This window comes from Argentina anserina, chromosome 6, assembly GCF_933775445.1.
Source record: "Argentina anserina chromosome 6, drPotAnse1.1, whole genome shotgun sequence".
NCBI classification, from domain to species: Eukaryota; Viridiplantae; Streptophyta; class Magnoliopsida; order Rosales; family Rosaceae; genus Argentina; species Argentina anserina.
Window position 1 is genome coordinate 32,312,802 of NC_065877.1, and position 21,088 is coordinate 32,333,889.

Consider the following 21,088-nt stretch of genomic DNA (forward strand, 5'->3'; position numbering starts at 1 on the left):
CTTCCTATTCATCTCGCAGCTCAAGTTGAGATCTATAAAATTTCGTATCACAGTTTTTGGAATCCTCAACTCGTCAGACTCGCTTCTTTGGGATTAAGTATCAGCATCGGATTATCGATAGAGATGGGAGGAATTCGATTTTCTGGGATTGTTGTGTCTCTTAATAGTTATAGTATCTACAGATGCTCAGTTGCAGTTGGGATACTACACAAAGAACTGCCCAAAAGCAGAGAAGATTGTGAAGAACTTTGTCGAAGAGCACATTCGAAATGCTCCATCTCTTGCAGCAGCACTCATTAGAATGCATTTTCATGACTGCTTTGTCAGGGTAAGTTTGTGTCCGGGATCTTTTCCATTTAAAACATGTATTTTCTAAGCTATACTAACTAGTTACAGGGCTAGTTTAAGCTAATGGTTTGCTTCATTTACAGGGTTGTGATGCTTCAGTGCTTCTGAACTCAACTTCGAGCAACCAGGCTGAAAAGGTCGCTCCGCCAAATCTATCACTAAGAGGGTTCGACTTCATTGACAGAATAAAGAGCTTAGTTGAAGCTCAATGCCCTGGAGTGGTTTCATGTGCTGATCTTATTGCTTTGGCAGCAAGAGACTCCGTTGTAGCAACAGTAAGTTCTCCAACACCATCAATACCAAAAAGCAAATTAAACTTTCACATTTTTTTGCTTAGGTGGAACCTTAATTTTGTTAGAGGTTAATCTATCTCTTTAATCTGGTGTGGTTATGCAGGGAGGTCCCTTCTGGAATGTTCCTACAGGGAGAAGAGATGGAGTGATCTCAAGATCATCAGAAGCTTTAGCAAGCATCCCATCGCCATCTAGCAACTTCACCACTCTCCAAACAAGTTTTGCTAATCAGGGCCTTGATTTGAAGGACTTGGTCCTGCTCTCTGGTAAAGCTAATTACTGTAACTACTCGTGTTTTTTGCTTATAAAATGGCCAGATTTTTTTTTTTTTGAAAAAATGGCCAGATTTAAGAGACTAGACTGTTATTTTCAACGTATGACAAGATTGATTGCAACATAGATAATGAAATGTGTGATTAAAATATCATTATCATGTTAACAACTTCATAACAAATTAACATATCATATACATCACGCAACACAAGTCTACTCTATTATCATTAGACCGTTACTAACCCTTTGGGCTCTATTATTTCAGGTGCACACACCATTGGTATCTCTCATTGCACATCGTTTACAAACCGACTTTACAATTTCACCGGAAAAGGTGATCAAGACCCAGACTTGGACAGTGAATATGCCGCTAATCTGAAGGCAAATAAATGCAGAAGTCTAAGTGATAACACCACAATTGTTGAGATGGACCCAGGGAGCCACAGGACATTCGACCTTAGCTACTACACACTCGTGCTTAAGCGAAGGGGACTTTTCCAATCTGATTCTGCTTTAAATAAAAGCTCAACCACTCTCAACTACATCAAGCAGCTCGTTCAAGGTTCTGGGCCAAGCTTCTTTGCCGAATTTGCCAAGTCGATGGAGAAAATGGGTCGGGTCAATGTTAAGACAGGTTCATCCGGTGAAATTAGGAAACAATGTGCAGTGGTGAATAGCTAGAAAGTAGAAACCTTTGTTTTTTCTGTGTGATTATGTTTGTGTTTGCATTATAATAAATTAGTTTGTCTCAATAAAGGAGGTCCTTCGGAGTGTTGTTTTCTCATCGAAGTTCATATTCATGTAATTGCGTTAGCAACAAGTTAGTATATATAAAAGATGTCTGGAAGATCATATTGATGCTTGGATTAGGTAGGGTTTCCACTTTCCACGCTTGACCAGGATTGACTTTGTCCAAAGGTATTGTTAAATAATTCTCTAGAAGGCCCAAAATAATGAACATAATGAAGGCCCAAAAGCCCATAGTAATTTACACCCTAATTCCCAAGTCGCAGCCTATATATATATACTCCCCATCTTCACCATTTCGTCATCCTCATCTTCCTCCTCCGCCTCCCCTGTTCTTCTTAAATCTGATTTCTAGGGTTTTACGGTCTAATGTTTTTCTCCGAAGTTGTTTTCTCTGTTTAAGTTTTTGAAGTGTGCGGTGATGATACCTCATGTGGACTAGAGTATATGATCTGGGCTCTTCTCCCAGGACGTGACTACAACCCCTTGGCTGTCTGAGCACCTCTCATCTCCTCGTTCATTCAATCTAGTTTCAAATATTTTGTTTTTAAAACTAGCCATATCTGTTTCTTCAAGTTCCAAGTCTTTTGAGCAAGTTCTTTTTGTATTGTTTCATTTTGTGATTCTGTTTTTTTTTATTTGTAGTAGAGCTTATGATGAAAAGTTTAATTATCTTAGCGGATTTCAGTGAGGTCCTAGGATCAATGATCTGATTGTTACACACACTGAGGCTCAAATTTCATCTATTTTTCTCTCTGGCTGTGTTTCAGAAATTGATTTTGAAAGTGTTGGGTTCTGGTTGCTGTGATGAGGTTAAGCACTTGGACGTGTTTTGGGCAGTGGACGAGGCTCTCTTTGGGGGTGTTGCCGTGAGCTCGATACAAAAACGACTTCTCCTTCCACTGAGCTTCTATTCCAACATTGAAAGTTTTGTGCTTTTGGTTTTGTGATCTGTGTTTAGAAAATGGTTGTTCTTGTGTTGTAATGTGTGAAAGAATTTGCGTCCTTTACCAATTCTAGTGAGTTATCCGTTTCACTAGATCAATGGCTTGGACGCCAAATTGACATTGTGGCCATTCTGATCTGTGGATTTTCAATGCCATTTGATCCGGGAAACTCCATAGACATCTAGTATTGATTGTCAATCCAGCTTATTTGAAAATGCAGATTGAAGCAGTGTTATGAATTATGATGAAATGAAAAGTTGCAAACTGTTTCCTATGGAAGCCATGAGAGTTTTTTGAATAAATATAATCTTGGACATGCTAAATGAAGGTATAAAAATTACAACAGAAGAGTTGGGTTAATGAATGCACTACTAGTCCATTTTGACAGAGACTGATTGATTTACAATAAGCTTAGAAGAGGTAATGAACTAAGAACTGTAATCGGTTTGTTTCTCCTTTCTGTTAGGGCCGGTTACCTACTCGGTAATCTGAAATACTTTCAACTCCCACCATTTCACGGCAGAGGACAGAAACTGAAAGAACGAAAATCACACTCACATCCAGCCTAATATGGTGAAAATTCAAGACCCAAGTTATTCAAACCTCTGCATATGCTGAAATAAGAGTATAAAAAGCGTAAATTCCACAGATAAGTTCAATCACCAATTTTAGATAACGAATTAACTAGGACTGGATTGGTTGGTATAACAGTCTTAATTTTTTAATATTATATACCAATTAATATATATTTGGTATGAAAAATTCACAATTTATACCAATTAATAACGTTGGTATACCAATTAAGTGGTACGGTTGATACTCGGTTGGTAATGGGCTTGTACCAACATATTTAAGGCCCAAAAATTTTAAGGCCCAACCCAAATAAATAATAATAAATAAGTGAAATAACAATAGAATTCCAAAGTCTTATATAAATTCAACCAAATTACCAAATACAAAGTCATAAATAGAAAGTCAAAGTCCAAATAGTAAAACTGTTAAAGTACTTATGAATTCTCAAAACAATTGAAAAAATAAATGATAGGTTGAAATGCGATATATGTTGACATGTTGTAAGCAGTGATGGTGCTACTGATAGGTCTAAGCATTTGTACTTGAGAATTGAATCGATTCATTCATAATTAAATAAAGAAATTGAAGACGAGAAAAATAGTGTATTTGAGAAAGAAACTCAGAGAAATTAGATTAAGGTTAGTAGATATATATGGTTTGGATTTATTTTTCAATAAATCTACAATTGAAATTTAAAGATATATATATATATATTTTTTAATTAAATAATTTAATATAATATAAGTTGGTAGGTACGATATACCATGGTATATGGAAAATCTATACCACCTACCTAACGTATTTTTAATATTAATACGGTATACTATACCATATACCATGTACCAAATATTTGGTATACCAACATATTTGATACGGTTGGTATACGAATTGGTTGGAATGGTTTTCTATACCATTGCCGCCCCTAGAATTAACGATGCAGTTGCAGTGGGATATACCAAGCAAGAAATGACTCACAAGCAACGGACTTTTACTGTTTTACATGTCTTAGAAACTTTTCATTTCAACTTCGATCTTTATACAGTATTCTGTCGTCCGCCACTGTGGATCCATTACATGTTTTCAATATTACATGACATTTCAAGAAGCATTTGTAAAACGTTATGATAAGAGCAGCAAAAGAACTCAGAAGTTTGCGAGGTTAGTATGTCTTGGGAGTAAACATATACCAAAAAGAAAATTGTTGTTCTAACGTTTGATTGTAAATGGATCCAAAGTTTCAAACCAATTGAAGACGAAAACTTCCAACATCTAGTAATTGCTCATCAGACGACGCTTTTCCTTGGTTATTTTTTATGCACTCACTTTCAACCACTATACAACAAATAACCAAATGTTACACTACTTTGCCTCTAGCAATCTAGCAACCTCATGTAGATCAGCCACGGTCACTTATGCCAAATAGCTAAATAACTCTGAGCTCATTTCTTGGATGCAAGATATATTCCTGATATTATGGCAGCCCCAGCAACAACAACACCAAATGATTTAAGAACTCTGATCGTAGAAATACCTCTTTTTTGTGAAGGAACTTCCAAAAGATCTGTCACCTGCATTACAATGCAAAACAAAACATGAAAAAAAAAATGCCAACCTATGATTTACATCTACTTTTTTAAGAAAATGATAATAATCAACTACTGGGAAAGCAAAGTACATATACTTTCAAAGGCTACAGAGTTAGATTGCCAGTGTTACTTGGTATGCAGGGACTGTTTTTACAGCAACACTTGAACAGTAAAGAAAAGTTGCACACTATAGAACTCTACAAAAATTGATTCACATACCTCAACAGGCTGCTTCCAGTGCTTCTTAATTCCTTGGAGGTGTCCCTTTCCTACCACTGCAACTACTGAATTGTGCTGCTGTGCAATTCTTAGTAACGTCGATGACATGTACCTGAATATTGAAAACATGTAATAACAGATTCAGAATTTAAGCAAGTAACTTATAAATTCAAAAAGGCAGCAGATATATAATTTATCTAAAGCATCATCAAGGATAATGCCCTGCACATATATAATTCCTACCACAACAGCTTATCTAGGGTGCATGCATTTTAGAGTAGCGCTTCATCATTTCACATTAGTATATGAAGTCAGAAAAGAACTTACTGATCTCGTTCATGTACAAGTGTTTCCATTAGAGTTGGGAACTCCTTACTCATCTCTTGAATCACAAAAGTCAGCATGTCAACATCGTCCATTTCCTTTAGCTGAATATAAGCCAACTCAAATCAGTAATCACAAGCACCTATACATCAGTAGCATTAAATAACTAATTTCAATTAAAAAAAAAATTAGAGTAGATGTTTATGCAGACCAAAGAAGTGACACATACCATTTTATTAAGTTCTTCGGTATCTGGTAAAAAGACCGCTTGAAAAAGTATGGAGTATATTAGTTTTATCTTATGCCAAAGTGGCATTTTCGCCCATGTCCTTCGCAAAGTGATCTGGTTCAGTAAATACGAAAAATCATGTCAACCAGTCGTTTATAATCATCTCATCACCCTACCATCACCGGATAGGGTGGGATGCAATTAATGTCTATCATAGATGAACTTTACCTGCACTGGACGATCACCAAGTATGATCTTACCCCCATACTTCTTAGCTTCATCATATCCCACACGAAACTCAGCACCAGGATACACTTCAAGCTGACTTGCAACCTAGAGACAACCAACACTAAATCACAATGCAAATGTGAAATTACTATATAAAAATCGATGCCATTATATCGTGGATAAAAATAACACACCTTGGCAAGGAACCAGCTGTAAAGAATTCCAAAGGCATTGTGATTCTTCTTCCACATATCTAACATTTCTCCCGCCGTAGGAATCTGAAAACTAATGTTAGTACACATACACAACCACAACATATATCAAGAGATTCAACAAACATAAATGACTGATTCATTTTCGATTCTAGTCCAGCCGAATTCGAACAACTATGAACCTGAAAGATCATTATATACCTTCAAATTCTGCGGACTAAGTACAGCTACTCTGCTGGAGCATAGCTCCAAGAAAACAACCTGCATTTCATCACAAAAACCCGAAAATTTAACTGAAACTTGATGTAATTGATACCAAAGAATCGATTAAAACAACGAAACCGACTCAATGATCACCTCTGGCTTCAAATAACTGATCACTTCTTCAACTTCTCTGCATGATTCCTACATCCAAAACACCACCACAGCTTTAATTTTACACACAATTCTGAATCCAATTATCAAATCAGACTAAGAAATTCTCATTACCACGGAAACATGAGCCGTTCCGACGAGGTGGACGTCGCAAACGCCGCTCGCGGCGGCGGACTCACAAGTCAGCACCACCACGCTCCGTGACAGCTCCTCCGGGAGGACCTTCCTCCCCTGCTCTCCTGCCTCCTCCTCCTGCTCCTCCTCCGCCCTGGCGACGCTGGTCGAAGCGTCGTCGTTCTCCTCCGCCTCCTCCCTCCCGACGTTGACGATGCTCTCAGAAAGGCTATCCGCCAGGGAATTCTCCACGTGGACGAAATCCTCACCGGAATTCGAATCCATCCCGCGCCGTGTACGGTCCTGACCGCCGCCGGTGGCAGGTGGCGTAAATTTTCGGTTTCCTAGGGGCGAGAATCTCACGTTTCTCGATCGAGGAGCAAAAGAAAGATCACGAAGCGAGTAGAGTCGAGTTAAGCGACGATTCATATCGGAAAGCCTAATTCCCGATCTTGACCCGTATTAATATAATTGATGACGACACGTGTACGGCTCACGGTTACTGATTATATTTATATGTTAATTTAATTACATTTTGGCTGGGTTAGGATTCTGCAGTAACGAGAATTGAAGACGAAGACGAAGACGAAGACGAAGACGGAGGAGGAGACTTTTGGGTTTTGGTTTGGAGGAGATTGGGGATGGGGGAGCAGAGGAAGGCATACAAGACGAAGCTGTGCGTTTTGTATGAGAAGGGGCGGTGTTCGAGGCAGAGCTGCTCTTTCGCTCATGGCGAGATTGAGCTACGTCGTTTTGAGGGCGCTTCTCACGGTACATTTTGCTCCTTCCTTGTCTTATCTTATACCCCATTTTGATTTTTTTGATGGAGAAAGAAATGTTCTTTGATTATGTCAAGTGTGAGATTCTAATTTTGACATGTCTTATATGGAATTATGTGAAGCCATGGTTTATATTGAAGAAATACTATGCCATGTGTCTCTGCATGTTCAAAAGTTGTGTGAAATGTGGTCATATTCCCTTTGATGGGTTCTGCAATTCTATATATGATGCAGCAGATATGAGCTATATATGTTGTGGTTTGTTCTGGAAAGGTAGCGGATTTAGTGATTCTAGAGCTGTTATCTAAAGCTCTGCTGCTGTCATTGTATTGGTTTCCTCAGGATGGAATGTGCCCGGTTATATAGCCTATATTGTTCAAGGTTATAATGCATTTATGATGTGTTTGAATGGATCGAGAGTAGTTTGTTGGTGAACAAATATCTTCTATAGCCTTGAGACTACACCTAGTTTTGGTAAATGTTAAGATTATATCTTCCATATAGGCCACTTCTGTGGTTTGTGAGATCTATGGAGATCATGGTGAATAATTTCATGAAGAACCTCTGGGAAGACGAATGCTATCTTTGGGGAGAGTTCTTTTCAGAAACTATTATTACATGTCATTCAGATGACTATGTCTCTACCCTTCTCTATATATGGACCTCTGAGAATCTTCTGGCCTTTCTGGTTGCTTATTTTTCTCTACCAACATGAAGCTGGCTATGCCAATTCTCTTATGTCAAATGTTATCTCGATGGCATTAGCTACAAAGTCTATTTCTCATATGAGAGCAGCAGTATCTTTCACTCCTTTGAAACTGGCAAGGATGCAACATTTTTGTTCATTATTAAGTTACCAATGTTATCCCATAATGGTAAGCTTAACTTCGCTACCATCAGGGCTGATATCCTTGTTTCTTCTGATAGTGGACGCAATAATCAGTAGATCTGCTTTACAGAAAGATATTGTCTACCTCATTGCAGGTCGGCGGGACTCTGTAGGTAGTGACTTGAGGGAGAGAATTGACAGAAGCTATTCTCCAAAGCGAGGGTATTCACCAGCAAGAGATGCCAGAGGACGACATACACTTAGTGGTCAGGACTTATATTTTTTTCATATTTGGTTACATATGAGCAGATTTTGTGTGTGCTCGTGTTAAGGAACTTATTTGGATTTGAATGTATTCCACTTCTTTTTTGTTAAGTCTAATCAGTAATCTAGAAATTTACTTCTACTTCTAGATACAGCTTAATGTTGCCTTTTTGTTTTTCCTTGCTTATATTTTTGTTGGTGAACTGAAACGACAGAATATAGTCCGTCCAGGTCCCCCGAAAAAGAAAGGTAATTTTCCATTTTGCACTTTTCTCCTCTCTGGTGATTTTAGTTTCTATAAATTCCTGCCTTCTGAATCAGAGGAAAAAGATGGAAAAGAAAAGTGTTTTGTGTTCAGTGGGAGGAAGTGATTCTGATTGAGAGGGAGAGAACATAGATGATTCTATAAATTAACAATTGAGACATAGTCTTGGAATTGTTTAGGCATGAAGGTTACTAGTTCTCATATGTATATGTTTTTTTTCATTCGTTTAATAACTGACAATGGGAGGTTAGGGGTGATTTTGGATGTAATTCAAGTTAATAATGAGCACTCACCCTTCTAATTTCTTTATGCATGGAACAGAAGTTTTGTTTTTAACTTTAGAGTTGCCTCATCAAATTATTCAATTAAGCTATCTGTATGTATTGTTTTGTTGACAGTAAGAGAAGGAAGAGACAGCACTTGGATGATCACAGTGATTATTCTGGAAGTTTGAGAATTCCAAACAAGCCTGAGAATGAAGCTAAAGAAGCCAGAAGTGTTTTTCAAAAGCAGGTACAATATTGTATCAATAGTTTACATCTTGAGTTCATCCACAAATCTCCTCCGGTTGTGATTGAAACTTATCACTCTGACTTTCTTCTTTAATATGATGCAGTTACAGGTAGTGCAGTCAGAGCTCAAAATGGTAGAGCAAGGCAGATCTCAATTAGAGGTCAGTTCCAATTATGTGGACATTTTTTGCTCAATACTCACACCAGTGGGCTTTTCCTAATTAATCATGTTTTAAAAGTCAGCATGCCAATCTATTTAATAAGAAATTTCTTTAGGCAACTTATGTATCATATTGTTGGTATCTATACTTCAAACGAGAAAAATTTGCTCATAATGTTGCATCATTTTTTAGTAAATAATGGATATACTTATTGACAAAGTTTTGGTCTTTCTGTTAATTGGGGTGCATATTCTCCACCATGCATCACTTTTACAATCGTCAGTTGTGGTATGAAAGGATTCTGTATTGAAGTTCTCTTCTTCTCTTTTGCTTTTCTGCCTATATTTCCACTATTGAAGGTCAAGCTAGGAGAGAGGTCTCAAGAAGTGGGCAGTCTTACTTCAAAAATTCAAGAGCTTGAGGCTCAATTATACAAAGAAAAAGAGGAATGTAAGAGGTAATTCATATACTTCAATGGATTTTGTTGTCACTCTTCAAGAGACAGCCACTGAAGTTTATAATCACTGAATGATTATTCTTCCTATGCTCTGTGATTTTGAAACATGCAGGATCTCCCATAAAGTCAAGAAGTTTGTGAAAACATATTCTCATCATTCAAGGATTCAAGAGCAACTTAAAAGGCAAGCTCTAAATATGATTATAACTTCCTCTGGCTGCTTTTGAATTCTGAAATCATTGGACTTTTAAAGAGCTTGCTAATGTGTTTTATTTTTAATGAAAATCTGTAGATCACAGGTCCGACTAAATAAGTTGGGTGAGCAGCTTGGTTTGGATACATATGTAACTGATGTCAATGAAGATGTCTCAAGCATTAATGTTATCAGCGATGGGGAGACTGATTTTCCAGTCACCTTAAATAAGAAGTGGATGAGTGATGTTTCTCCGATCAAGACAAGGCTCAATGTAATTAAGGATTCTGCTCAAGAACCTAAACAATCTGGTAACTTAATTAACAAGCCCATCTGTATAGGTTTAGTGGATTTTATGGAGTGAAATTTCATCTCATTGATTCAAGTCTTGGGCATCAAAGACCACTAGCCTCAGCGGTCTAGAGTCTGAGTTTTCCTTTCACTGATGTCCTTTTATGTTGAAAGTAGAATGAGTACCATAAAACACTCGTATATCTGACTGAATTTAGACTCATATAGCTGCATTTTGAAGTAAAAGTGGTTTTGCTAATTTGTGATGTTCTAGCTTGTTGACTTTAAAAAAAATATTATATACATCCTCATTTGATATTTTTGTTGCTGAAGTCGTTTCCCCTATAATTTCCATATATGTATCTTATTTTATTGATGCTAATATTAAGTGGTACATACTAGCTCATTTGACAAGAAGACCACAGAAGCTCTCTCAGTGGAACATAAATCCTGCTCAATCAAATTTTGTGAATGGAAATGATGCAATAAACAATGGAATCTTAGCAAAGGACGGCAAGCATGAAAGGAGGAAGACTGCTTCATCTAGTGTCGTCTATGCAGATTTGGTGTGTTTTTCATTACTTTCTAGTAGCTGAAACCAGCAGCTATATATCCAAATGTGATATGGGAGCCTGTTCTTGAAAATTAAGGCATCAGTAGTATTGATATCTTAGCACAAGTTTTTCTTATGTTAAGATATCTTGTGTGAATGGCCTCCTTATGCAAGTCTTTGGTTTATGCAAGTGGCTAATTTTTATCAATACATGAAGTCTGCAGTTGCACTTCTGTTATTTATCCTTGAAATCCTTGGATTACTAATGTGCAGTTAAAGAGTTCAGAGTCGAGACCTGAGGTACCCACAACCAGCATGGCAGCTCATGCAGTGGATACTGAAATTGACATTGAACTGGAAGGTGAACTTGAGAATGTTGATGTTGCGTCTAGAAGAATAGAGGGAGAACCTACATATGAGAGCGGGATATTTTTACTACCACTTCCTCCACCTCCCTCATTCCCTCCAAATAATTTTTCACAGGTCAGTACTTTTTATCCAGTTGATAATTACTGCTGGAAAGTAGATTGTGCCAATATATAATTCCATGGTCCTTGCCGCCTTGGAATGTATACTTGTATCTTTCATAAAAAAGTATTTGGTTTCTAACATGGTTTAGCTTTGCAGAATGAGGGCGATGACGAGTTTGTAGATATTGTGGATGGAGTTGAGTAGGAGCTGAGCAGTAAGATATGTGGAAGGAGTTGAGTAGGAACTGACTAACATGATCAATTTCTATGTTTGGAGATACCGGAAGATTAATGAATGTGCAACAATTTATACAGATAGATTTTGCCCAAATGTACATATCAATTACTTAATATTATGTATTCCTGTTCTCATTTCTGTTCCTCAGTTGAGATGTCATATCACTCATATGCATTCTGTATTACACTCTGTTCTCATAATTAACGCGCTCTACGCATTTTCCTTTCTTACACCCGACTACTTCTAACATTCATCAGTTGCAAAGAGCAGATTCTACTTGCAGGCACAAGTTTTCAAAGTAACTGCAAAACTGAGAACTTTTGGTCTGAAACATGATATGACCTCCCATTGAAAGGAAATTTGTCCTGGCTTGAAAGTGACTCATACAAGCAATCAACTTCTTAATGACCTATTTGTACTATTGTTAGTACTCTGCAAATTTATTATTATTTTTTTTTTTTGCAAGCTTCAAAACTCGGCACAAAAAAAATGGCCTCCCTCTTTGGTAATGGTTATGGATCTTCTTCCACGCATCTTGGACATCTGCATCGAAAACCGTAATCTGCAAGTAATGCCCGTCTTTCCTTGAACGGAATGTCCTCATCCACATAAGAAATAGTAACCTGAAAGTGCATTCAATCAATGAGTGATCACCAAGTGAAGGAGGATACACGGAGAACAATAATCAAGTTAAACTTTCAGCTTGATACCTCCTCTCCCTTGTAAATTTCTTTTGCTGCAATTATTGTTGCTTGACCATCTCTGTCCTGATTATGGGAATAAGTGGAGTAGTGAGAAAGGAGTGCTTTTAAAAAAGATGCCAGTGAGCATTTTCTCTGAATAATGTTCTTGTATCACTAAAATTCTAGACTACAGATCCAGCAAATACCACATGTATACCTCCTCTCTTTTGAATGCTTTGGCATTAGGTGTACAAGAATGGTTAATACAACTCTGTAGAGGATAAAATGCAGTGCCTGAAATAGAACAAAAAAGGACACAGCTTTGAAAATTGCTACAGAGAAGATTAAAGTACTTTCACGATTTGTGCATACTACCTCAAATCAGAACACTTCGGCCGCAAAAGCACAAATCAGAAAGTACTTTCACGATTTAATAGAAAAGAAATGGCAAAAGACATCATACCCTGGCAACAAACTGAATAATCATCACCAAGAGCATCCAAAAATGGCCATGTAATCTCCTCAGCTTCGTTCTGTCATAAATTACAGAGGAAAGATAAGACATCAGAACATTCAATCTGACAAAATGCAGGGAGAGAGTGGACTCTACTTTTTTGGGATCTGGAAGATCATCAATGTACAAAAAATAATCTTCCACGGGAGATGCTACAACCAAATCTCTGAAACATAAGAAAGTAAATAAGTTTGAGTTCAGTGCCATAGGAAATTTTACATGCATTTTAAAGTGGTGTGCGGATTGAAATGCTTCACACTGCCATTAATACTGTTAATTTGCATATGTGCACACTACAAGTGAACTGGATGAGACAGACAAGGGAAGGAAGCTTTGAATAGGTGTGACTTACAGATTATTCAACTCAAACATGCCAATTATATGTCCATAAATTTCAAGAGAGAACACTGGTAAAGAGTTAAGGAGCCCAAATATATAAACAGCAAAAAGGAATTAAAAAAAGGTTCCAAACAGACAACATGCATCGAGTACTAATCAAGGAAGGATACTTGGTTTACATTCCTCATCAAAGATGGCTGCTTTTAGGAGCTGTAGCGACTGAATATGACCAAAAAAGAAGGAAAGAAAGATATAGAGTATTAGCACTTAGCAGAGTCAGGACACAGTAAATAGATTATAAAGTGCTCAAAACAGCTAATTATCTATAAACCATCTAGACAAGAAGGTATTACCGTGAATGCTAGCTCTCTTATTTGTATCCTAAATGCAGCTTCATCAGAAGATTCAACGTCAATTGGCAACGCAACACAATCCCACCACCTAAAATATCAAATAATATAAGCCAAAAGACCTATGTGAGAAAACACATAGAAAGGAAAAATAAAAGATCAACTATACACTTGATAAATATTAAATTATCACCTTCTCTTGTGTCCCATTGATATTGGCTTCCATGCTTCTAAGAGTAAAGATAGATATGGACTCCCTGAAAGATTAGGCTCATAATCTCCTTCTGAGAGAGTTAATTTCAACTTCCTATAGTTTAAAATGGTGGAAGCCACTGCCTGAAAAGAAACCGAAGTTGTTTTCACATTGTTTGGAATGTACAACAGCACAGTGATGCTAACTGACCGTATATTATCAACTATCTATTCCTGAGTGCATAAAGGATAAACTGTGATGGTCAGTAACTTTGTAAGTATCGTATCACAAAGGCAGTTGAGATCAGTAAACAAAACTAGTAACTGAGTGCAACCACAAAAATTAGTAAAAGAGCACAATTGGATGTAATTGAAAAGAATGGATATACCTTCGCGGCAAGGATGAATATATCGTTGGTTTCTGATAAAACAAAACAACAAAAAGAGGATTTAAAGACGATACAGAGAACAAAGGGCTAAAAAAATAATAATAATCAAATGCATGCACAACCTACAAACTCAATATTACCATTTGCATGCTGTATAAACTTCACAAGCGCCTCCCTGCTCCTAGACTCTGACCTCTCCCCAGTGCAAAGTAAGGAATGCGAAGAATTCCAATCCGACTCTGCACATAGTTTACTACACATTGCCAACACTTTTACAAGTCATTCATTTACACTTAATAATCTATCAACACAGCACAATGAATCAAAAATCGAAACTTGCAGTAACCCACCTGCAGTAAAAAGCTTCACCACAGCCCCCAGGACATGGAACAGCCTGAGGCATCGAAAACTTATCCGAATACGGCAACTTAACTTCACCATTCATTAAAGCCTCTGCAAGTCCTTTAGGAAGTGGAACCTTCTCCTTGTAATCTGAACTGCTCGAACCACATTGCCCCAATTCTTCTTCTTCCTCATCATCAGCTTGACAACAATTGACTGAAACTCCATGTTCCTCAAGATAAAGCCTCCTCCCAATTTGCTGCTCAACAGACCCAACAAACCGGAAACAGAAGCTGCAGACCAAACACTCGATCTGCAACAAACAAACCCAAACCCAAACCCAATAAAGACAAATATTTTGAGGAGTTGAGAAACAAAGAACACGTGGCGGGTGTGCAAGACCTTGTTGGAGGAATGCTGATGACCGACGAGGATTTGGTCCTTGAGGACAAGCTGGTCTCCTTCGAAGTCCGAGACAGCGTAGACACCTGAGGTCGACAAAAGTTGAAAGACAGAACATTTGAGTTGACAATGAAAATATGAAACCGGGTTTTGAAGTGAGGAGTTAGGTTGGGTAGTTCACCCTTGCCGAGGTCGCCGTTGTGTTTGACAGTGATGCCGTGGCACTGTCTGGTTTTGATGAGGTGGTTCAAGTAGTCTTCTACTTGGGAAGGTGGATGAGGTTTGAGAAGGGCTGAGATTTCGTTGTGGAGCTCTGCGTCGATTGGGCACTCGCTCTCCATTAGAGAAACGCAGCGGAAAGCAAAGTGGGGGGTTTGCAGTTGTCCTCAACTCTAATGGCGGCCAAGACTTGCGTTCTTGCAATTGCTTTTTCCTAGCTGATATTGTGGAGGTAATTTTGTGACGGTAAAAGTGAAAATTACTGTATCGCCAATTTACTACAACACTGAATTACCATATGAGATGCTGGTTCATTAACCAGAACATGGATTTTATACCATTTGCATCACTTAAGAAACTACCATTTATATCAGTCCGCGTTCGCTCCTAATGCGATGCGTTATTAACAAGCGAGCTATCTTTCGAATTCATGGCAATGCTGTACAGTTTTCTTGCTGCGAAATCGAAGTATAGGCATGAAACCGAAATGCTGGTGTGTTAAAAATCAAGATTATATAATCCATGGTGGTGTATCATTTGACTGAGGTAGATTGCATACATCAACCATTTCATAGATTTCCGGTTGGAGTTTGTATTTCATCCAATCTATTACACAAATTTCAAATCGAGAACATCCCTCGACACTGTAGTTATACAGAACAAGTCTACCATCTGACTAGTAACTACCAATAACTGAACAACAGTACAACGAGAAAGAAAAAAGTACACTGAGCCTTAATGAGCTGCAGCTTAAAGTACGAAAAACATAAAACCCAAAATCGGGGGAAAAAGGACCCTAATGGATACCTAAAGGCTTATGTTTTGTATCATCATCTCTTTAAGCATCAAAGTCATCCAAAGAATTGTTCCAAGGATGGGGAGCTGAACACATTGGAAGACGCCCGTTCAGATCTAGTAGGAGAGATGTGAAGCTGGTACTTGATAAACCTCTGTAAACAGAAAATCATGATTAACTTATACAACAGGCATGGAAAATGAGCATATACATCAAAAAATAGTCGTGTGAAGAAATAACAAGACAAGGAACAGAAATATACAGATAATTGAAAGATGATCTCAGGATTTGTGTCGATATGCCAATCTGGTTCCAACTGCCGAACAAATGATGTCCGTCCATTCTCTGTGCTGCAGAACAGAACCTGGACAATTGCATCACACGTTTTTATAGCCAGGTAATAATATATTCGTAAACTGTATAGTTTATCAGGTTGTGACAACAAGTCACGCTGTTCATTGAACCATTAAGCCCTGCTCATTGGTAACTTACAAGAACAAAACTTCCAAAATTTGTTAAGACAATTATATAAACCAGAAAAGCACATCTTGAATATACCCTAACAAAGTTGTTGCAGATAATATTGGAAAATTGCATCTCTTCAACATATCTAGCTCTATTTAGTCTAAGCAGGCCCAAAATTCAATCAAATCTATCATGCTATTGACATTTCTCTAGGCCAACAGCCAATCCCCGGACAACCTCTCGTCTAGCAATTACAGGATCTTCCCACAAATATCACTTGGGATAAGCCCCAAATTCTAAACCTAGTTACATCTCGTTTGACCCATATGATACATCAGGATCCAAGATAAGTACTGGTACATTCCCCAATCCCCTTCAATCTAGTAGCTGTACAACAATTTTTAGGAGTCCAAACCAACAATAAAATTTCATGATTTCCCAGGTAGGCTACCAAGATCTGTTACTATATTTATTCAAAAGAAAGCAAAAAAAAAAAAAGTTTTTCAAGGAGAATGGCAACAGCGACTGTGTCTGTATATCATAGAACCCACAAACAAGTAACAGAACTGTTGAACATTTGGAGGATTCTTCAAAGTTGTATAATGCTATCAACACATATTAACTACCTTGTCTTTGACCAAACCCCCAGATGTGAAAACCCCAGCATCTTCCAAAGCTGCTAAAACCTTGTTCTGGAAAAAGTATATAATTCATCAATTATAATGATATTCCAAATGAGTGATAGACATGTCGCAGAATACAAACACCTTTACAAGTCACATGTCAACCTCAAAAACTGAGCACATAATTATATTAGTGCTGCTGCTGTCATAATAACTTCCATTAGGACAAATCTTAGTTAGCATGCAAGTGCTATTAACCTCTTCGTACAACTGTATGCCAGTCTTTTAATAATAGGTGTTTATTATTGATCAACCATGCCAAACTAAGAAGGCAGTTAAGCATGGGGCACACTGTCAAATGAGATCAATTGCCGTTTTGAATCACAACATGGCTTGTCTTAGGAAAATAGCTTTAAGGAGCTAGAAAATCTTAAGTAGTTAACAGGCATAGCACATGAAGATGAGCAAAGAATATAGGCCGACTAACATGCATAAAAGTTTGTGTAAGTCTCATCATAAATGACAGGGCACAAACAAAATGATTGATGCATAAAGGCTATCACGTACTTCAGTTTCATCATCCGGAACTCTTTCCATTAAGTACAGATCACAATATTTTGTGATCTCCAAGAGTACTTCCAGCACTGAGTACTTCACAGTTACTTGTTTCTGCCAGGAGAAAAGCCAAAAGAATAAAACCATCAACCTCTCTTCATTACAAGTTACATCAATAACTTTAATTGAAAGGAATCAGACTACCTGAAGCTCCTCTGGGGTACTTTCCTCCAGGATTACCCCAAGTAAACGACAAGTCACCTGCACAGAAGCTAAAAGCATGATTTGTTGATAAGAATGAAAAGCTTCCTACGCAATTCTATACAAATCAACTTGAACTACCATTTTGCAAAATACCTTCATACTGTATCAAATATCAGTTTTAGTAGCCAACACAATTATTTGAAAAACTACAGACTTGAATTTGACATGAAGCGAACTCGCAGTGATTTTTCAAGCAATGCAGTGAGATGTTGATAACCAATGAAAATGGCAACGCAAGCTGTTAAAGAAAGTACCTTTCTTCCTTCACTCAGTTTCTGTCTAACTATCTGCCCCAAAGTCGGCTGCCAATCACAAAAAGAATAACTCAACACAAACTATTTCACAATGTTCAGTACAAAGTGGAGTACAAATACATGTGGCAGGCATCCATCAATTATTCAATTACCTTTACCGGCTGGAAGAACTCATCAACAACATTCTGCACTCTTGTATTCTCTGAAGACGAAACTCCTCCGGTGGACGTCAGCGTTGAATTCGGAGGAGAACTGACGCCGGAGCTACTGGACCCAGGTGCCTGGCGCTTCGGCTGCCTTCTTGGTGGCGGAGCTGGAGTTCTAAAAAGCCTCCAGGTAAAAACTATAGCAACCGCAAAGCCAGCAATCGCCCCAATCGAACGTGTGTTCTGTTACCATACAAAATTCAAGTCACAACACTCCGAAACCCCCAATCCGACACTCAAACACATAAACTACAACAGTTCAAGAATAGAACTTGAATTAAAAAAAAAACTCTGTTTCGACAACAAGAATTGTCATTATATGGAATTTTGAATAGGTCACTGAAATAAATAAGGTTTCAGAAGCAACAGAAAACAAGAATCGAAAAGGAAGCAAATTGGGCCTTAATGATCAGATCTGTAGGAGAAGGGAGGAATTACCAAGTTTTGGGAGGAGATCGAGGAGAAGAGATTGGACATCTTGACGGTGAGATAAGCCCCGAAGCGTTTGATGAGTTGGAGAAGCTCTTCTTTGGAAGAATCGGCCATTTATTTTATATGGAAACTGATAACTCCCTTGCTCTCTTTTTTCCAGGGGGGCGAAGGATATGGGGTTTACAAATACTAGTGTTGAAACTCCTGAGCTAGAGCTTCTTCAGCATCGCAGTATATCTCTATCTCTGCAATTTACAACATCAACAACGACAAGTGCTTTTTCGTCAACGAACCCCGATCAAGGGAGAGCTTGATGCCAAAACCAAATTTTCATTTTTCCTTCCTTTTTTGACTTCTTTTTAGACCCAAGGATAATAACATATTTCTTTTTTTGTTTTTATTTCTAAAATTGAAAAATATGTAATTTTCGGAGAACCGAGGATGAGAATTAAACTCGAGTGGTTCCTGAAGCAGATCTCTGAAATTTTTGACATATAATTTTTGTTGTTGGCTTATATGAGTTTATTTATTGATAACTCAATTTCGTATTTAGTTTGTTTTTCCGTCGTGTCTAAATAAATAAATAATTCAGATACTAATATAGTCTCAATTATAAGAATTAATATACTTGGAGTTTCGAATAATGACTAAAATGTTTACGTTACGGTTCATGTGGTAAGGGACTTCATTAGATCATGTAAAAAAAAAATGTAACAAGTGTCATATAGCTATGAGAGAACCAATTTGTTGCCTTGTGTTTTTAACTAGCCAGATAACCAAGGTTTCGCCTTATACAGTGTGCTCGATTAAACTGAAATCTGAAAAGGAATTTCAATTATTGTTTAAGCATTGTGTTATATGCACTCAGACTGAACATGTACGTCAAGAACCAATTCCTTTGAGTCACTTTTGGAACAAGGAAGTTTACTATTGCATAAATGATCAGACTGTGAAAGAGAAAAAATTAGATTTAACTATGATATATTCTTAGATTCTGATGAGGAACTCAGCGTAGTTTCAGTAATTTCAGGCATATCAGCCACATCAGTAATGGGGATTAAAGACCTTTCAATTGTTTGGAATGCCTCATTCAGCGTCATTTCTTTTTCCAAGTGAAAGCAGTAACTCTCAAAGACTCTGGAGCTTACTGTGACTCCAAAATCCAGCAGGAAAAGAAACTCCAGTTCTAGTCTGTTCAGTTCAGCATTGCTTACTCCCCCAACCTTGGCATAGAATGCATTGTTATAATGCCTGCATATCCATATTATTTGTAACCACAGATCAGAAATAATCAAACTTTGCATCACTTGTGTATGTGGACCAGAGTAATTATATCCATCAATGTTCATATATATATATATATAATTATATATATATATATATATATAGTCTCTATCCGAATTAGATGAAATTTTGTATAGATGATCTTGAATAGCATACCTAAATATTAAATCGCTTATGGTGAAAAAATTTGACCGAAAAGTTTACCAAAATTGGAACTTCACTCTGTAATTTCAGAGTGAAGCTTCACTCTGAATAAAAACTGTATATATATATATATATATATATCCACCCATTCAAATATACTTCCAGGGAAGAAGTTAAACTAGAAAATCCAATTGGTTCAATCTAGCTACTCGATACAATAAATCAGAAGCTGGGTTTAATAGTGTCATCTCTCAACTGTTCCCTGATCCCCACATTGTTGCGCTAACCATTTTATCATTTTTATGCCTATAATTGTCTGAGATGGAATAAACGGCAATGACTAAAGTGAATACTAGTAAAACTTGAGAGGAAATCAAACAACATAAACTGAAGGGAAAAGTGAGATTCTGGAAATAGTCCTTGGACTATTGTTAGCTAGCATATCATTGAACACCATCTAGAATCTACCAAATCAGAAAGACAAGGATGGAGAGGTACTTACACATCATCTAGCATCTTAGAAGCAACCATGATGCTTGTAACCAGCAACCTATGCACATTCAAGGACAACACAAGCGAGTCAGGATGCTTGTGCACCAGTCTGTCTATGTACACATACCCTACCACAAAACATGAAGGGCTACAATCTGTGTACTTGTACAGCCTCTCCAAGTACTTAGGTATGCTTATACTCGGAGCCCTCACGCCGTGAAACGGGTTCAACCTCTTTCCGATGGCAGCCGAGCCACAGCTCAGAGCATCCAGTGGTTGGGTCAGGTCGTCTATCAGACCATTATTTCGAGCCACTAGCTTCTCTAGTACAAAAGACAGTATGGTCAGCACCCTCGGAATGCTCGGCTCCGGCCGGCTAAGGTGATTGCTGAACTCACCGGCGGATAACATTTAAGGCATTCTGGTGGGGTTCCTGTGTGGGGAAGTTGGGAGGAGTTTTGGGTGGTCAAGACTGAAGAATTGTGTTGCATCACCAGCATGGTTGCACATCTTGTGGGTTGGGGGGCTGAGCAGGCACGAACTGGTTTTTGCCACGTGTACATGCCATACAATTTAGATCAATGGAGCCATTGAAAGGTGGTGATTTGATTAACACAGGGTTTGGGAGTGAATTTGAGCCAATGGATGAGATTTGTGGGAATT

The 21,088-nt window shown here is 37.8% G+C and overlaps 6 protein-coding genes and 4 non-coding genes across 11 annotated transcripts in view; 6 read left to right on the forward strand and 4 right to left on the reverse strand.

Annotated features, from left to right (window-relative positions):
- LOC126797935 (peroxidase 3-like) lies at nt 1-1,766 on the forward strand. Its single transcript, XM_050524707.1, is given in 5 exon segments — nt 1-152; nt 154-328; nt 432-623; nt 745-907; nt 1,180-1,766. Coding segments are annotated over 5 exon segments (975 nt in total). The 5' UTR covers nt 1-123; the 3' UTR covers nt 1,596-1,766.
- A 304-nt stretch (nt 1,767-2,070) lies between these two features.
- On the forward strand, nt 2,071-2,167 carry LOC126801362 (small nucleolar RNA Z157/R69/R10). Its single transcript, XR_007672851.1, has one exon. It is a non-coding gene; the product is annotated as a small nucleolar RNA Z157/R69/R10 (small nucleolar RNA).
- Nucleotides 2,168-2,308: 141 nt separating this feature from the next.
- On the forward strand, nt 2,309-2,395 carry LOC126801290 (small nucleolar RNA R11/Z151). The gene has a single exon (XR_007672785.1). It is a non-coding gene; the product is annotated as a small nucleolar RNA R11/Z151 (small nucleolar RNA).
- A 64-nt stretch (nt 2,396-2,459) lies between these two features.
- On the forward strand, nt 2,460-2,572 carry LOC126801291 (small nucleolar RNA Z152/R70/R12). Its single transcript, XR_007672786.1, has one exon. It is a non-coding gene; the product is annotated as a small nucleolar RNA Z152/R70/R12 (small nucleolar RNA).
- Nucleotides 2,573-2,670: 98 nt separating this feature from the next.
- LOC126801302 (small nucleolar RNA snoR80) lies at nt 2,671-2,791 on the forward strand. Its single transcript, XR_007672797.1, has one exon. It is a non-coding gene; the product is annotated as a small nucleolar RNA snoR80 (small nucleolar RNA).
- A 1,557-nt stretch (nt 2,792-4,348) lies between these two features.
- Nucleotides 4,349-6,902, reverse strand: LOC126797565 (uncharacterized). Its single transcript, XM_050524213.1, has 9 exons — nt 6,469-6,902; nt 6,337-6,384; nt 6,181-6,240; nt 5,962-6,045; nt 5,768-5,872; nt 5,540-5,653; nt 5,314-5,414; nt 4,987-5,098; nt 4,349-4,749 (listed from the first exon to the last, which is right to left on the reverse strand). Exons 1-9 carry the CDS (start codon nt 6,895-6,897, stop codon nt 4,621-4,623), a joined length of 1,182 nt encoding a protein of 393 aa, XP_050380170.1. The 5' UTR covers nt 6,898-6,902; the 3' UTR covers nt 4,349-4,620.
- A 48-nt stretch (nt 6,903-6,950) lies between these two features.
- LOC126797563 (zinc finger CCCH domain-containing protein 13) lies at nt 6,951-11,544 on the forward strand. 2 transcript variants are annotated; one of them, XM_050524211.1, is made up of 11 exons: nt 6,951-7,239; nt 8,232-8,342; nt 8,556-8,589; nt 9,004-9,118; nt 9,222-9,278; nt 9,638-9,735; nt 9,848-9,919; nt 10,028-10,239; nt 10,622-10,785; nt 11,046-11,255; nt 11,400-11,544. In XM_050524211.1, exons 1-11 carry the CDS (start codon nt 7,110-7,112, stop codon nt 11,445-11,447), a joined length of 1,251 nt encoding a protein of 416 aa, XP_050380168.1. In that variant the 5' UTR covers nt 6,951-7,109; the 3' UTR covers nt 11,448-11,544. The 2 variants fall into 2 exon arrangements, with proteins under 2 accessions (XP_050380168.1, XP_050380169.1); XM_050524212.1 differs by lacking the exon at nt 6,951-7,239 and adding an exon at nt 7,283-8,122.
- A 410-nt stretch (nt 11,545-11,954) lies between these two features.
- On the reverse strand, nt 11,955-15,082 carry LOC126797562 (histone-lysine N-methyltransferase ATXR2). The gene is made up of 14 exons (XM_050524210.1): nt 14,873-15,082; nt 14,692-14,777; nt 14,298-14,602; nt 14,088-14,200; nt 13,948-13,979; nt 13,560-13,702; nt 13,370-13,457; nt 13,187-13,235; nt 13,030-13,084; nt 12,774-12,843; nt 12,627-12,696; nt 12,381-12,457; nt 12,191-12,247; nt 11,955-12,103 (listed from the first exon to the last, which is right to left on the reverse strand). Exons 1-14 carry the CDS (start codon nt 15,030-15,032, stop codon nt 11,993-11,995), a joined length of 1,416 nt encoding a protein of 471 aa, XP_050380167.1. The 5' UTR covers nt 15,033-15,082; the 3' UTR covers nt 11,955-11,992.
- A 339-nt stretch (nt 15,083-15,421) lies between these two features.
- The window catches only part of LOC126798936 (peroxisome biogenesis protein 22), a 99,529-nt gene continuing 93,862 nt past the window's right edge, over nt 15,422-21,088 (reverse strand). Inside the window, exons 2-9 of the mRNA XM_050526030.1 lie at nt 18,512-18,680; nt 18,020-18,256; nt 17,868-17,915; nt 17,554-17,610; nt 17,362-17,463; nt 16,798-16,863; nt 15,969-16,070; nt 15,422-15,860 (exon numbers count right to left, since the gene is read on the reverse strand). Coding sequence (XP_050381987.1) covers nt 15,762-15,860; nt 15,969-16,070; nt 16,798-16,863; nt 17,362-17,463; nt 17,554-17,610; nt 17,868-17,915; nt 18,020-18,256; nt 18,512-18,619 — 819 coding nt within the window. The 5' untranslated portion in view covers nt 18,620-18,680 and the 3' untranslated portion in view covers nt 15,422-15,761. The remainder of the gene's footprint in view (nt 15,861-15,968; nt 16,071-16,797; nt 16,864-17,361; nt 17,464-17,553; nt 17,611-17,867; nt 17,916-18,019; nt 18,257-18,511; nt 18,681-21,088) is intronic.
- On the reverse strand, nt 19,480-20,986 carry LOC126797323 (cyclin-U1-1). Its single transcript, XM_050523968.1, has 2 exons — nt 20,436-20,986; nt 19,480-19,756 (listed from the first exon to the last, which is right to left on the reverse strand). Exons 1-2 carry the CDS (start codon nt 20,834-20,836, stop codon nt 19,480-19,482), a joined length of 678 nt encoding a protein of 225 aa, XP_050379925.1. The 5' UTR covers nt 20,837-20,986.

What these genes read in the sequence shown, in the direction of transcription:
- LOC126797562 (XM_050524210.1), bottom strand. Translation starts at nt 15,032, where the DNA reads ATGGAGAGCGAGTGCCCAATCGACGCAGAGCTCCACAACGAAATCTCA. An exon ending in ATGTTTGAGTTGAATAATCT is followed by an intron (nt 12,844 to 13,029) that starts GTAAGTCACACC and finishes CTTATGTTTCAG; the next exon opens with AGATTTGGTTGTAGCATCTC. An exon ending in AAGCATTCAAAAGAGAGGAG is followed by an intron (nt 12,248 to 12,380) that starts GTATACATGTGG and finishes TCCCATAATCAG; the next exon opens with GACAGAGATGGTCAAGCAAC.
- LOC126797565 (XM_050524213.1), bottom strand. Translation starts at nt 6,897, where the DNA reads ATGAATCGTCGCTTAACTCGACTCTACTCGCTTCGTGATCTTTCTTTT. An exon ending in TTAGTCCGCAGAATTTGAAG is followed by an intron (nt 6,046 to 6,180) that starts GTATATAATGAT and finishes ATTAGTTTTCAG; the next exon opens with ATTCCTACGGCGGGAGAAAT. An exon ending in ACAGCTGGTTCCTTGCCAAG is followed by an intron (nt 5,873 to 5,961) that starts GTGTGTTATTTT and finishes GGTTGTCTCTAG; the next exon opens with GTTGCAAGTCAGCTTGAAGT.
- LOC126797563 (XM_050524211.1), top strand. Translation starts at nt 7,110, where the DNA reads ATGGGGGAGCAGAGGAAGGCATACAAGACGAAGCTGTGCGTTTTGTAT. An exon ending in TCAAGAACCTAAACAATCTG is followed by an intron (nt 10,240 to 10,621) that starts GTAACTTAATTA and finishes GGTACATACTAG; the next exon opens with CTCATTTGACAAGAAGACCA. An exon ending in CTCCAAATAATTTTTCACAG is followed by an intron (nt 11,256 to 11,399) that starts GTCAGTACTTTT and finishes TTAGCTTTGCAG; the next exon opens with AATGAGGGCGATGACGAGTT.
- LOC126797323 (XM_050523968.1), bottom strand. Translation starts at nt 20,836, where the DNA reads ATGTTATCCGCCGGTGAGTTCAGCAATCACCTTAGCCGGCCGGAGCCG. An exon ending in TCTAAGATGCTAGATGATGT is followed by an intron (nt 19,757 to 20,435) that starts GTAAGTACCTCT and finishes ATGGATATGCAG; the next exon opens with GCATTATAACAATGCATTCT.